The 14,465-nt window shown below is 36.9% G+C and overlaps 1 protein-coding gene across 3 annotated transcripts; it reads right to left on the minus strand.

The window, feature by feature from the left end:
• Positions 1-7,317: 7,317 nt before the first annotated feature.
• adrb3b (adrenoceptor beta 3b) lies at positions 7,318-12,067 on the minus strand. Of its 3 annotated transcripts, none has more exons than XR_013786214.1 (3): positions 11,896-12,067; positions 9,749-11,216; positions 7,318-7,982 (listed from the first exon to the last, which is right to left on the minus strand). XR_013786214.1 is itself a non-coding variant. In XM_079448814.1 (2 exons), the coding sequence occupies exon 2, from the start codon at positions 10,945-10,947 to the stop codon at positions 9,856-9,858; it is 1,092 nt and encodes a 363-aa protein (XP_079304940.1). In that variant the 5' UTR covers positions 10,948-11,216; positions 11,896-12,067; the 3' UTR covers positions 7,318-9,855. The 3 variants fall into 3 exon arrangements, 1 of the variants encoding a protein (XP_079304940.1); XR_013786215.1 differs by having other exon boundaries at positions 11,822-12,060; XM_079448814.1 differs by having other exon boundaries at positions 7,318-11,216.
• Between the last annotated feature and the right edge of the window lie 2,398 nt (positions 12,068-14,465).

A 14,465-nucleotide genomic window follows, 5' to 3' on the forward strand; every position in this document is an offset into this window, starting at 1 on the left:
TTTCAAATGCACATACAGTACCAGCATGAACGGTCGCATTTCATTGTCCTTGGTAGAGATTCTGTACACATATTCTATGACTTTTTTGCCAATTCAATATTTTGGAGTATAACTTCATGGAATTATCATTGCTTTTTAATTAATTTGACTGCGGCCTTTAATTCAGATTTATTTCAATCAGTTCCATTGGCTTTCATTTGATAAAACCGATTGCCTGCCTGCTAACAGCGGATGTGAACATTTCGCTCGGCGCTCGTGTTTTGTCTTGTGGAACATGAATTATTTCCTTCTATTTCAATGTTCATTTTGAATACACGGAACCCTGGCAAACTCATCAAATCTATTATAAACAATTGTGTCTTCCTGTTAAAGTGCACTTTTCATCCTCTATCATTACTAACCCTCATTCATTTTGCACTTTAGTGGTCATAGCTCCTGGTTATCCACATTTTGATTGCATTGTTCACGTAGACGGACGCAGGTTTACAAGTGTCCTTTATTTCTTTACAATCTCATTACTGCTCTTCTCTATTCATATACTCTACTTCCACCTCGGTTCTGCTGGCTTTACTGTTTAGCTCACTGTGTCCCAGTGGAGAATTCAATTAAAGGTCTTGTTTATAGGACATATTGAATGGATTATATCAACATGTGTTTAAAGCATCTCGTGCATGATATCCACTAATCCGCCATTTGCATGTTACTTTGGTAAGATACCACGCTTATAATTGTCGAATGGATACAGTGATTGTTTCTGGTCTGAAAGCCCTTTGGGTTTTATTCAACATCCCTGTGATGAATCAGATCTGATGAGAATGAGCAATGAAACAGAGCGTGTCTTTGGAGGGTTTTCTCTTTTTGCTATCGATCTTTAATATTGTGCATGAGATTCAACACACGCACATGTGTGACAAGTTCTACTTATCTATTTTATTTTACCACCGGTATCAAAAAGTGATCCCAACAATATTGGTCCCCTGTACCGGTATTGTTGATTGTGGGAATGTAGAATGATTTTTAAAACTTTGTCTTTGTACTTATTGTCCTTTAACGCGAACAGGTCTTAAAGGAACAATACAAATTCTGTCTTCATTTATTCACCCTGAGGTTACAAATACATTTCTTCGGTTCTTATGAACACGGAGAAAGATATTTGGAAGAACGCTTGTAACCAAACAGTTCTTGGCCACCATTGACGACCATAGTAGGAAAAATGCTTTGTGAATTTCAAAAGAAGATATTGGGAAGAATGTAGGAAAGCAAACCGTTCTGGGGCACTTTTCACTGTCATTGTCATTTTTTTCTACTATGGTCGCGCCAATGGTGGCCAAGATCTGTATGGTTGCAAGCGTTCTTCCAAATATCTTTCTCCGTGTTCATCGGAACAAAGACATTCATAACTGGAGGGTGATTAAACGAGAGCAGAATTTTCATGTTTGGGTGAACTGTCCTTTAAACAAACCACTGTGTACGAGACAGACGTCAACATTAAGTGTACATGGCGTTCCTGATGAACATATGGCCATTCTTGTTATGCTTGTTTTCCGAAAGTCTGTTCATGATCAAATATTCAGAACATATTTTACTTGATCCGGTTTTATGCAAATTACACTGAAATAGGCTATAAATCTTCACCTGGTGGTCAATTTTAACATTCGACTGACCAAATGAAAGTATTTTACAATTTTACAATGATAAAACCGAAAAAATGTACTGTAGACCTTTTGTGATAATACTGCAATAAATCACATAATGTTGTCATTGACCAATAGGAATCAATTATACCTGAAAGTGCTGATCTGTCAACTACAACCTGAAGGGGGCATTAATATACCATACAATGATTCAACTGTGACACATAGAGACCATTTACAATAAACAGACTACACGGTGAAACTTTAATTATTCCCCCCACTAAGATCTTGTTTATTTGTTCATTTACCGTAGATTAAAATTGTTTCTTTAAAAATACAATGATGTGCAGGTGCACGACGGCTCTGCACGAACATACATCAGAGAAGCAGAAATCAGTGAATATAAGGAGCTATTTTAAGCCCTGATGAGAGAACATTTTACCTGCAAGGCTGGGCTGGTTCTTTACAGGCAATCAGACCCGTGAAACATACAGTCTTTTAGGTCGAGACTACATACAGAATATACCCTTATACAAAGAGTGAGGTTTCTTTTGGAAAGCAAACATTAGACAGCCAGAAAGGTCTTTTAGCATCAGACGATTTGCTCTAGAAATCATCAAAAGGAGCCAGAGACAGGTGGAGATTTTCTGTTGGATTTAAGCAGCAATGTTATGAGTTGTAGGTTTGCTAGGATAAAGACAACTGTACTTATTCATGTATCAAACTACATTTTGTGATAAAGAAGATTAAAAAAGAAGGTTCTGTCATTATATTCAGGCCATCTTGTCATTTCAAACATGTATGACTTACTTTCTAATGCAGAAAACAAAAGAAGATATTTAGAAAAATGCTGGTACCAGAAATCCATGGGTCTCCTTGACTTTCAAATACAACAGACGTCAATAGGGACCAATGGTTTTTAATTCTAAATATCTTCTTTTGTGTTTCGCAGAAGAAAGAAACCGAAAACACCGGTTTAAAATGACAACAGGATGAGGAAATAATGACCTATTACTTTAAGAAAGGTCATTTAGGACCGCCAGCAGGAAATTCTTAAAGGGACAGTTCACCCACAAATGAAAACTCATCATTTACTGGCCCTCATGCAGGTTTGAAATGACAAGAGCGTGATCAAGAAATTACTCATAAAAATAAGAATGACGCCCTAATGTTACTACCAAAATGAAATATAGCATTATTAAAAACTAAATATTGCAAACATGTGGTTGTAACTTTAGTTGGTTATGTAACTGTTTAGTCAGTTTTACGTGTTTACTAAACTTTACTGTGGTTCAGGGGTTGGAGCGTGGCACTATACACTGAAAAAAAAGATTTGTTGGATTTACTCAATTGAATTATGGACATTGGTCCACACATTTAGTTTGAGTTCAAACTGTCCTACGCATTTATGTAATTTCATTATAATGCTATCGAGTTAATCAGATGTATTTTCAAAAGGTAACGTGTAAATAGTCTTTTTAAGTTCTCCTAACATAATTATTTTATTTTATATATATGCTGCAATCATGTTAGTTTTGTGCAATTGAATTAGGTTATTCTAACATCATTTTGATAATTTCACTTAAATTAGATTTTAATGGGTTGTTGTATAATGTTTTATTTCAATAAAACAAAAAACCTTTTGTAAAGCCTTTATTTAATCAATGTAACAATGTATCATTTAAATAACATGTCCAAAGAACATCGTTTTCAAAAACTTAAACTTTTATTTCATAAAATGACTGCTCTCTTAACATATTTACACGTAGATTAATACAAAAATCAAAGGCGGTCCAGCTCACTGGTGGAGCTTACATTTGAAATGTTGTGCCTTGATAGAGAGCTCCCCACCATCCAACCCCATTACGAGTTTTTGAAGAATTTCTAAAGTAAAACGCAATTTTTTGGGGTATTGCAGGTTAAGAGCATAAATTAGACCGAACAACATTGACGTTGCAAAAGCCACACTGTCGAGATCATGAAGCACTGCCACACCCTCTAGCACATTTCCTACATCATGGGCTTCATTGTCAGCTGTGTCCTTTATCACGAAGATGCTCATGGTGGTCTTTTCAATGGCACTCTGTAAAAGATCTTCTTCCGTGTCCTACAGATAGAAAACAAGAGGAATATGTAGTTAACACATGAACAAGAAATATATGAAAGGTAGCTTTTTTGTAACTTAGTAGGCAACTCATTTTTACAAAATGTGTGCTTGTGATGACCTCAATCTACTACCCTGTCCTATTAAAAGCCATAATCGAATATTAATCAAAGAAGGGGCTATCTAATTATTTAGTTTTTACTTAAAAACAAAAAAATGGAGTTGGTTTTATAACCCAAAAACTCTGTGTTAACATCACATATTTCAGTAAACAAATTAGAAAAAAAGTATCTGTTCAATTTGACACCAGCAGTGCCCAATCCTGCTCCTGGAGATCTTTCTCCAAGTTAAATCCTCCACAACGGCAACTGAATATGATATTTTTAAACTGTTTCTGTCTAGTTTCAATCACATGAAATCTGTTTAAATGAATTCTAAGCACATTCCACGTTCTAAATGTGTAGGGGCAGTTTGAATAAACACATGGAAAACGACTAGTATGTCCAAAATGTCTGTGATTGAACCTATAATGCTGCAGAAGTTTAAACCTACTTTGTACAACAACTGAACAGGCTTTGCACTTCCACATGTAGAGCAAATGTCACTGAAAAGAGATAAAGAGTAGTAATTAGTCATAATAGACAAAATCATTCATTGTTGTTATTTATGAGTAACTAATTACAGTACTCTTTCAAATAAAAGTAAATGTTGGTTCATTTGACATACATTTTGAAAATAAAAATCAGTTGTTCCCAAAATGTACAAAGAGGTTCATCCTATTATTAGCATTTTCTTTTAAAAACACTAGCATACCATAAAATAACCTTTATTGTGACAGTACTTTACATTAATTATGCTATCCATCTCAAAGTAAAAACGATGTAACCTGCCTTGCAGAATTTCATTAGTGTGAAATCTTAATGTTATAAAATAAAGCCAGGCTGTGAGAGATCTGTGTGGACGTTATAGTGCAAGCACTCCTTTAGTTGAACTTAAAACCATACTGTATGTTTAACTTTATCGGTGTGGTAATGTCAAAGCGTCAGTGGTGCCAACAACACGAGAAACTACGGTGACGATGCGTTACGTCACAGTCGGTATATCAGTCAACTTCACAACGTTCCTTAGACAGACATTGATGGCGCTTTGGCCCATTACTGTTATATGATAACGGCGCCGACATATTGTGGAAGACGGTCCTAAAAACAAACAGCAGTGATTTTGGAAGCTTAGGTTTCCCCTTTTTTGTTAATACTAAACGTTAACGTTAGGTTGTCTAATTCACTTGCTGTACATTACCAATACCAGGCCCTGATATAAGAACGTATTGTACGCATTCTTTCCTATCAAACCTAAACACAAAACACTTTTAGTCAAGGTATGGACAGGTAACGTTAGCCTAATATTATTCGCCTGACGAATAATTAACATTTGTTCATTTGTTCATCAGATTTAATCACGTCGTATACGTGTGATAAACTACGAGTAATATTTACGTTGACTTACCTCAAAAAAAGAATTCGATGAAACAGACCGTCGACATGATTTATCTTTAAACACTATTTGTTGCATTTACTCTGACAATGACTGCATTTTTAGTTTATATCATACGACATTTACTTAAATTCTTACCTTTTAACGAGCTCTGGAAACAAATCAGTCAGCCCCCTCAAGCGTCCTCGCCCAGACCAACGGTCCTAGTTTTCAAAGCGCATGCGCTGATGCTCTCGTGCAGCTTGCTCCCGAGCAAACGTACCGAAAGTGGCTTACTTCTGGTATTATAATATAATAATTATAATATTGAAATAAAGCTATGTGTCATAATTTGTTTTTACAAAGGTACGTGGTCAAGTTATTTATTAAATAAAAAACGGAAAACAAGCAATAATTATTTGTAATTATATTATTAACAATGTGTAATATAGCTACTGTATAAATATATTTTTTCATTGCATACATGTGTTTTCAGTCAAAATTCAACAGTATAACACTGATGCAATAAATCATATTTATGTAGGCCTACTTAAAAAAACTGAATTACATTAATTGTATGCAATTGAATTAAGTTGATATGAAAATGCAAAGTAATAGTGTGATATGAGCTAATTTTAATCAAGTAAATCTCACAACAGAAAAATCATTTTACATGAACACCATTTGTTGGAAATCTTAATCAATTTGAACATATTCTTGCAAAGTTATCATATCATGTTTTGATGACAGTGTTGAATTTCATTTAGACTTAACACAATACAATTATGTTTGCATTTCAAACATAAAATTATTAAGTAGACTGTAAGTGTTTTGTTTTAATAAATTCAGTAAAACAGCTTTTCCTTTTTTTAGTGTAGCAACGCCAAGGTCATGGGTTCAATCCCAGATATTGCACATAATTAGAAACAAGTGTATAGTATACTGAAATGTTAGTCGCTTTGGATAAAAGCGTCTGCCAAATGCATAAATAAATCAACTCTTCTAGGTGTAATTTCTTTGGCTGCTCATTGCTGGATGTGGTATCTTGGATAGAATTAAAAAGCTTCACATCTATAAGGCTGTTTGTGTTTACTTGTGATTAAACCCTTGGCCTGTTTTAGATGCAGTGATGTCTGGAAAGCTGCTGTGACGTTAAAAGCCAATGCGACTCTTCATGAAGGCTAAAACTATATTTTTGCTTTCTTGTATCTTCTCACAATTCTTTGCATTTGATGACCAGTTAATTCAAGATAGTGTGATCGAAGCAGTAAACATTTTTCATATTTATCTATTTATGTGTATATTCATTGAAAACATACACATGTATAATAATACTGATGTTTAGTGTAATATATAACATGTGAACGGCTTGGTTTGGAATTAACATGCATGGCATGTCACATGACCTCATCACATTATTTAATTCAGCGAAATAAATATTATGGAAAACAACCTCCACTGAGCTAACAAAACACAAAGAGGAACCTTATTTAAGCGAGACAAGGGTTTGGTTTTTACATGATTAAAAGGAAATTTTCAGTCAACTGTAAATATGATTGCATTTTTAAAATAAACTTTGATATTAGAAATACAAAGATGCTTTCAGAAGACCAGAATCGTCACGCGATGTTGTGACCTTTCAGAGAATGCCATACGTGACAAATCTCACATCGTTTGAATAACTGTGGAGTTGAGTTTCATCAAACTAATGCGTTTTATAGTTTGGCTGTCTCTGCGTGTTTTTGTTCCTTTGACATGACAATGACGTTCACATCCAGAACAGACCAATTAAAATGACTCATTTCCTTTGTGACGTCATTAACTTATAAAACACAACCCGATTCATGTTAAAAATACAGGCAACGAAAAACAGGACATTTCTCCTTGTGGGATTCTTTTTACTGAAATGCACCTTTTTCCCTTTCAACTAAGTGCTGGATGAAAAGAAGAGTTTCATGCCAAAATGAGAGATTGCACAATGCCTTCCAATTATTATCAATCAATCTGCAGTTGGTTTGTTTTGATTCAAGCCATAATAACAACACAGCGAACTAACACAATAAAAACATGTGGACATAATAAAAAAACGTGATTTTAGATTTTTTTAAAAGGGATTTATTTCATTTTGGAAACAAACTCTTCAAAAGGACTTCACGACGTGAATTTTTCTTAATAAACTGCGTCATGTGTGCATTTATACAGTTAAATCAGGTTTCTGGAGAAGGTTTTTTTCCACCAGGATGAAGGATCAAGGACCGACTTTAAGGGACGGCAGTGCTATGATCAGAACATCAATAGACGTTTGTCTCCACCGCTAACGTAGCAGATAGCAAAATATATTAACATTTTATCCAAACACCCGTGTCTTCATTCAGACTTGTTTGACCTCGGTTGCAATTTTACAAGATGAAACTCTTTGCTCGTTGAAATGTGGCTGTAGACGTCTGTTTCATTTACAGATATCGATCCACGTCTTAACGTGTCGGTTTCATCCGTAGGTAGTGCTTAGAATTCTATAACAAACCCTTTGCGGCCCACCCAATATATTTAATGTCAGATGGCAGATTAGGTCTAGTTGAGACTTCTCCTCTTGAATGATTCTGGTTGAGGTTCCCGTGTTACGGTCTTGATATCACTTCTTCCTTTTGTCTCTGTTCTGCACGTAGTCTGACTGTGTTGGTCGCAAGGTTCAAACTGTGCCACGTTAAGACAGTAGAGTACAGTTAAGATCCCTTGAAAAACATGGGAGCTGTTTTCCATCATCAGCGGCCCTGTGGGAGGAAACTGATCATGAAGTCATCAAACCTTTGAACTGTTGAACACAGTGCGTTTGTGTGTATTAGTGTTTTGTTAGCACACAAAATGTACTTTTTTGCGAGTGCACATCTCAACTGACATCAGAGGGATTTGCGGAATAACGTTTCTCATATGTGTTTGTATCTGTGGATTTGAAACTGTCCTGTTCAATCGTCATTTTCTGTTTGATGCGCGCACCGAGGAATGATGTCTGATCCCCTCCGGCAGAAGATGAATGTTGTTGATTAAACTCTACTTTTGATCCAGACCAGGCCAAAGATTCTCCTCTTTTATTTATACACTATTTATTCAAATGACATATAGATTGTGTTCTGGTATACATATTATTACTGATATATTTCTTTTTTTTATGCTGTTTCTCATTGAAACACTATCTGTAATATAGACATTTATGGATCCTCACATCCCGTGGCATATTGTGAAGAGTGACTCGGCTTGACATAAAACAAATATTTATTTGATAAAAATGTAAGAAATGAGTATTAATGAATGTAAACATTTTAAATATTTTTTAATAATTTAAATTTATAACTTATTTCGATAAAATCACTATACACAAGCTAGACAACACACGGGCTTGATGTTTCACACCATCAGAATTCACAGCTTCTTTATTTTTGTGATACGACAACAAGACACTGAATCTGTTCATCAGTGTTTGAGGTCTTGAGTAATTTAAGATGGCTTAAGACATGAAATCTTCTGTCATGGCTGGAATCTGTGGCCCGGCACGGTGTAGTTTCACGTGCCGCACGAAAGGTTTAATTTCACCCGAGTGATTTTCATTCAAATTCAGACCCAAATGAAATGCAAAGTGGAGAAAATCACGAGAAGCTGAAGGTCTGTTGTAATATTTCAAGTGCTGGAATAGCGAGGTGAGTTTATGTCCTCCTTTGTGTAATTATGACCCCCTCACTTTAAAAATGATGTGTCATACTGTAACACAGCGGCACAATTCACAAAGACACGCTAATTCTGAGAAGCATTGCCATAAAAAACACTTTCTGTTTGGTTTCCTTCTCGACATCATTTTCTGAATCTAAATTAAAAATGAGTCGAACGTGACCATGTCGTTTTTTTAGCGGCCTTATTTACTTTATTTTAGTTTTGCCTGTGGCATTTATTGAATAGGAAGTTAGCATTTAATAGCGTTTGAAAGAAGACTGGCGTGGGGATATCTGAGACTTGAACTTTTATTTTGAATGCCTTTTAAAGCTGTGCTACGGAAGATTTGGGGAAATTAACAAAATCTTAAAAATTCATGACTTAATTCACTAAAGTGCAGTTGCTCGGGACAGTTCACCCAAAAAATAATTGTTTATTCACCCGCATGTCATTTATAACCTCTATATGACTCTTTCTCTTCTGTGGAACACAAAAGACGACATTTAAGGTTTTGTGTCCATACAATATATGTTGGGTTTCCAACATTTTTCCAAATATCTCCTTATGTGTGACTTTCTATAAGAAAGAAAGTCACACAGGTTTGAAATGACAAGAGGGAGAGTAAATAATGACAGAATTTAAGGGTGAACTATCGCTTTAATATTATATTCTGGTCCTATAGATACCTTCTTTATTGAAAGTCTTTTGTTGCTTCAGGTGAACATCATCCAGCACACCTCTTCTCAACCACCCACATAACTTAATTTCTCATTCACGAAAGTGTCACATTTGGGTAATGGATTTAAACAATTGGGCACATTTTCTCTTACTGTACCTTTTGTCTGGTCCATGTCAACTTGAACTTCACGTCCCAAATGAGCTTCTTCCTCTTGGTCTTTGAGAACGGCACACATGTTTGTGCTCTGTGCCACGGTTGGGTTTTTATGACCTAAGCAAACCATTCTCACGGAGCTGGTTCTGTGAATGCACGAGGTCAGCGTCTGTAGGTGTTGCTGCATGCAGTCGCTTTTTCAGCCGTTTGATTTTGCATCGTAGAAGTTTCTGAAAGGCGGTCCGGTACTCCGGACTGTGGCAGTAGATGAGGGGGTTCAGGCCTGAATTAACGTAGCCCATCCAGTTAAAAAACAGAAAGACGTTTTGTGACAGCACCTGGCGGTTGATGGCCTTTATGATGTTAAAGAGGAAGAAGGGAAGCCAACAAAGAATGAAAATACCCATAATAATCCCCAGCGTCTTGAGCGCCTTGTGTTCCCTAATAACGTGCTTCATCGGCCACCAGCTGGGTCTCCGATCGTCTAGGTCCACAGGAAGCTGACTTTCACAAGACTCATCGGTTTTATACTGTTTTTCAGAGTCTTTCACGGAAACGCTCAGAAAGCGCTGTCTGTCTTTATGGATTCGCTTCAGCTGTCGGGTTGCAATGGCTAACACCTTCCCGTACACGAAGACCATGATAACCAGGGGCACGTAGAAGGACACGACAGAGGAGGAGATGGCGTAGGTCTTGTTGGTATAGAAGTCACAGCAATACGGGTCATCGTAACAGTTTCTGCTGTCGTTGTCGGCCGCACGAGAATGATGGTTCATGATGGGCACGAAAGAAACGAGAGATGACACCATCCACACCACGCATACGATGTAGCCCGCTCTGGGTTTGTCCAGGAGAACCTGGTGCTTGAGAGGCTTCGTCACTGCAACGTAACGCTCCACGGCGATGGCACACAGGGTCTCGATGCTGGCTGTCACACAGAGAACGTCCACGGATGTCCACAGGTCGCAAACCGTGGAACCCAAAAGCCATTTTCCGGTGACCACCATGCTGGCGCCCAAGGGTTGCACCACACAACCCATAATGAGGTCTGCGACGGCCATGGAAATGATGAAGACGTTGGTGGGGCTGTGCAGCTGAGGGGTGCGAGCTATGGCCACGATGACCAGCAGGTTTCCCATCACTGTGAAGAAGATGACCAGCACTAGAGCAAACACGAGCAGGGGGTGTAAATTGGTGCTCATTCTCTGGAAAGGTCTTGAACGGAAAAAGTTACATGCGAGAGAGTTCAGTAATCCTTTACATGCCCGATGAACATCCTAGTCAGAGCCGTCGCCAACAAATGAGGATTCACATGAAAATTCCACCTCCATCGTAAATATGATCTAAGCAAGCCGCTCATTTCTGCTGGGGGTTTGACGTGAAATGACTTTGCATGAAGAGCTGAATGGCTGAGCAAGACTTGCTTGATATTATTTCAGATACAAGGAGGAGCTTTCGGTGGGCAGGAGATCTGTTTGGTAAAAATAAATATTGCTGTGAGAAAGTCGTTGCGGTCATTTCGTGTCCTTTTTTGATTTTGTACAAATACAAAATGTGCAAATATCAAAGAGCTGATCTTTACTCAAGCGGCTCTTCATCAAAACATCCCAATTCTTCACAGACCAATTGTGTTAAAGCTGTTTTGGTAACTGTTTGGTTTTGTGATTAAAAACAATGATCTACAAATATTCTTTACTCTTATATGGGCGTACATTATACGGGCAGTATTTTGCATATTTGAATCAGTAGTTTCAGAGAGTCACATCATCTCCTACAATGAAGTTTAAGTGATAATAATAATCATTACTTCTTTCATCTTCTACTCACCCTCTTGTCATTTCAAACCTGTATGACTTGGTTTCTTTTGCAGAACACAAAAGATACTTTGAAGGATATTGGTCAGAAAAAACATCGGTACACATTGTCTGTACATGGTTGTCGATTATGTTTTGTTGACAATGTTCTTCAAAATATATCTTTTTCGTGTTCTGCAGAAGAAAGCAAGTCAACCAGTTTTAAAATGACAAGAGTGTGACTAAAGGAAATTTCATATTTGGGTTTAACAAAACTCTTTACCTGCTGCAAGTCCAACAAGCTGACGTGCAGTTGAACACTTTTACGATGTACTAAAGCAATTTCAGCAATCTTACCCATGCGTTACTTCCTCTTCCACATTATCTTCAATAATTTATACTCGCCGCTGTGACGGAAGGTTGAATGCCGTTCGTTTTAAACTCTTATCTTCCATTATCACTCCTTTGATCCTTTTTGCAATGTTTCATTGTACTTTCCCACACTTCTTCATATCTATGTGAACAAAGTGTTTCGAAAGGCGCAGGATATAACGCGGTCTGCGGTGGGCACCTAACACCTTCTCATATCAACTTCCTGTGGTTTCAGTTAACAAAAACACAACATTTTTTAGATTAGATTAGATTCAACTTTATTGTCATTACACATATACAAGTACAGTGTAACGAAATGTAGTTTAGGTCTAACCAGAAGGATATACAGTTAGAATAAATACAGAATACAATAGTGAGAATATAATACAGTTGGCATGGACTATAAAAATATTTTGCATGAGGAATGTTCTATGAAAATATGACAGTAGGTATATACTATGAACAATATATACAGATGACTATATACTATGAACATTAATGTACAGGTGGATATGAACAGATAATAATTTAGACTAAAATAGTGCAAGTGACTAAGGTATGCATAAATTATTGACATTGGCTATTAAAGTTGCAGTGCAATAGGTGAGTTAATGCAGTTGTTGAAGTTGCAGTTATTAAAGTTACGGTGCAGTATATAAGTTAACATGGCAGATCTTATGGACTTTATATGAGTCACAAGTTAATTTATCGGTTTCTGTAACACGCCCGCCCGCCGATTGGATGAAGTTCGGTATTCTTCAGTCTGATTGGCTGACATTCTGCTTGGCCTCTGTAATTTGATTGGCTGGAGTCTTTTTCATTTGATTGCTTAACTTTTTTTAAATTATAGTTACTATAGGGCACATAAACTTAGATTATTTCTGTATATCCCACCAGTGGGCCGGCACACAATGAGCAACATAGACTATTTGCCTAGTGTTAAAGGGGTGATTCCCCGGAAATACGTGTTTTTCTTTGTAATTTCCATGCAGTATTCGACCAATCACTACGCACTAGTGAACTGGCCAATCATAGCACACCTTGCTTTTCAGAGTTATGAGCTTTGTAAAATATCAGCGTGTTTCAGAGAGGCGGAGCAAAGAGGAGATAAAACATGCTCGGTATGTGGAAAATACAGCGTTTTTAAACCTTAAATCGTGTTTACACATTGTATTACATCTAAAGCAAACAATAATATTCGTTTCAGCCGCATCACATGACCCCTTTAACATTTGCCATTACCGCATCACATAACTATAAATATACAGTTTCACAGTAATAACGATGCCTCTGTAATAATGACCGATTTGAAAAGCGTGTTTACTGTCAAAAGATTCCGCATTTTAATATGCACACATGTCATTTACCTTCGTTTTAATCTGAACGTCTTCTTCGGTAAGAGTTACTGGAGTGGGGGACCGAGTTTAAAGCGTATACTGAATCAATTCATTTTAGAAACCTGAGACAGATTTGGGGCTTTTGAAAAACATCTGTGGCTTGAGGCCCAAAAGATCCCCCCCGCTGAACACTTATGTGAAAGATATACAGAACATATATTCACTGTTAACAGTGTAAATATTTGATGCTAAACGTTTAATCATTTTGTTTTGTTTTGTCTAAAGATCTTCGGTGTCACAGCTCAATGGATTATTCGTCATGTCAGTTGACCTTTATTATAAACCACAGAATGAGTTCTCTTCCTGAAACCTGTTTGTTTCCTGTGTTGATGCGTTTTAGACTCAGTTTTGTTTGCACTACATGTACAGGACTGGAGCGTGCACAGCAGCGGGGACGATGCTTGTTGAAAGGTTTTGATATTGACCTCATGCTTCTGCAGTTTGATGTCTCACAGACAGGTCATGTTATACTCTGCAACCTGGTAGTTTGACATTGACGGTCTTTAGGCTCTGGGAATGTTCACGCATAGAAACTTGTATGTAAATACACGGACAGAATGAGACGATTTACAGTCACGTGTCTCATGCTCACTTTGGATTCGGAACAAAACTTTTTTTTAGATGCTGAAACTTTCCTGCAAATTGACAAGCATGAGGAAAAACTATGAAATTATTGGAAGAAATTGCATAACTTTATGCTTATTTATGCTGTGGGCCATGGTTAGTGTGAAATATAGAATATTTTCTGCCATAGTCGTCGTGAAACACTATGACTAACCCAGAATGCTGTGGGCTGCAAAATACGGATTTTAATGGCAGGAAAAAACACTTTTACAGACACAAACCACTAGGTTGCAGAATTTATTCTGGATGAACAACATGATTCATGTCTTCAGTTGTGTAACCGTTAACAAGCAATAGTTAAGCCTGTAGTTTGTATAAGCCAGAGTCTGAAATTGCCACCCATTTGTGAAACTGCAAACCAAAACAGGTCCAAACAATCTGCTGTTACACACATACCTGACTTTTATTTACATTTATGCATTAGGCAGACACTTTTATCCAAAAACGACTTACATTGCATGATTCTATACATATATATTGTATATATAGTATATATATACATTTTATAAAACACCGTCTGAGCAAGCAGGCATT

The sequence above is a fragment of the Barbatula barbatula genome, assembly GCF_947034865.1.
Source record: "Barbatula barbatula genome assembly, chromosome: 24".
NCBI lineage: Eukaryota > Metazoa > Chordata > Actinopteri > Cypriniformes > Nemacheilidae > Barbatula > Barbatula barbatula.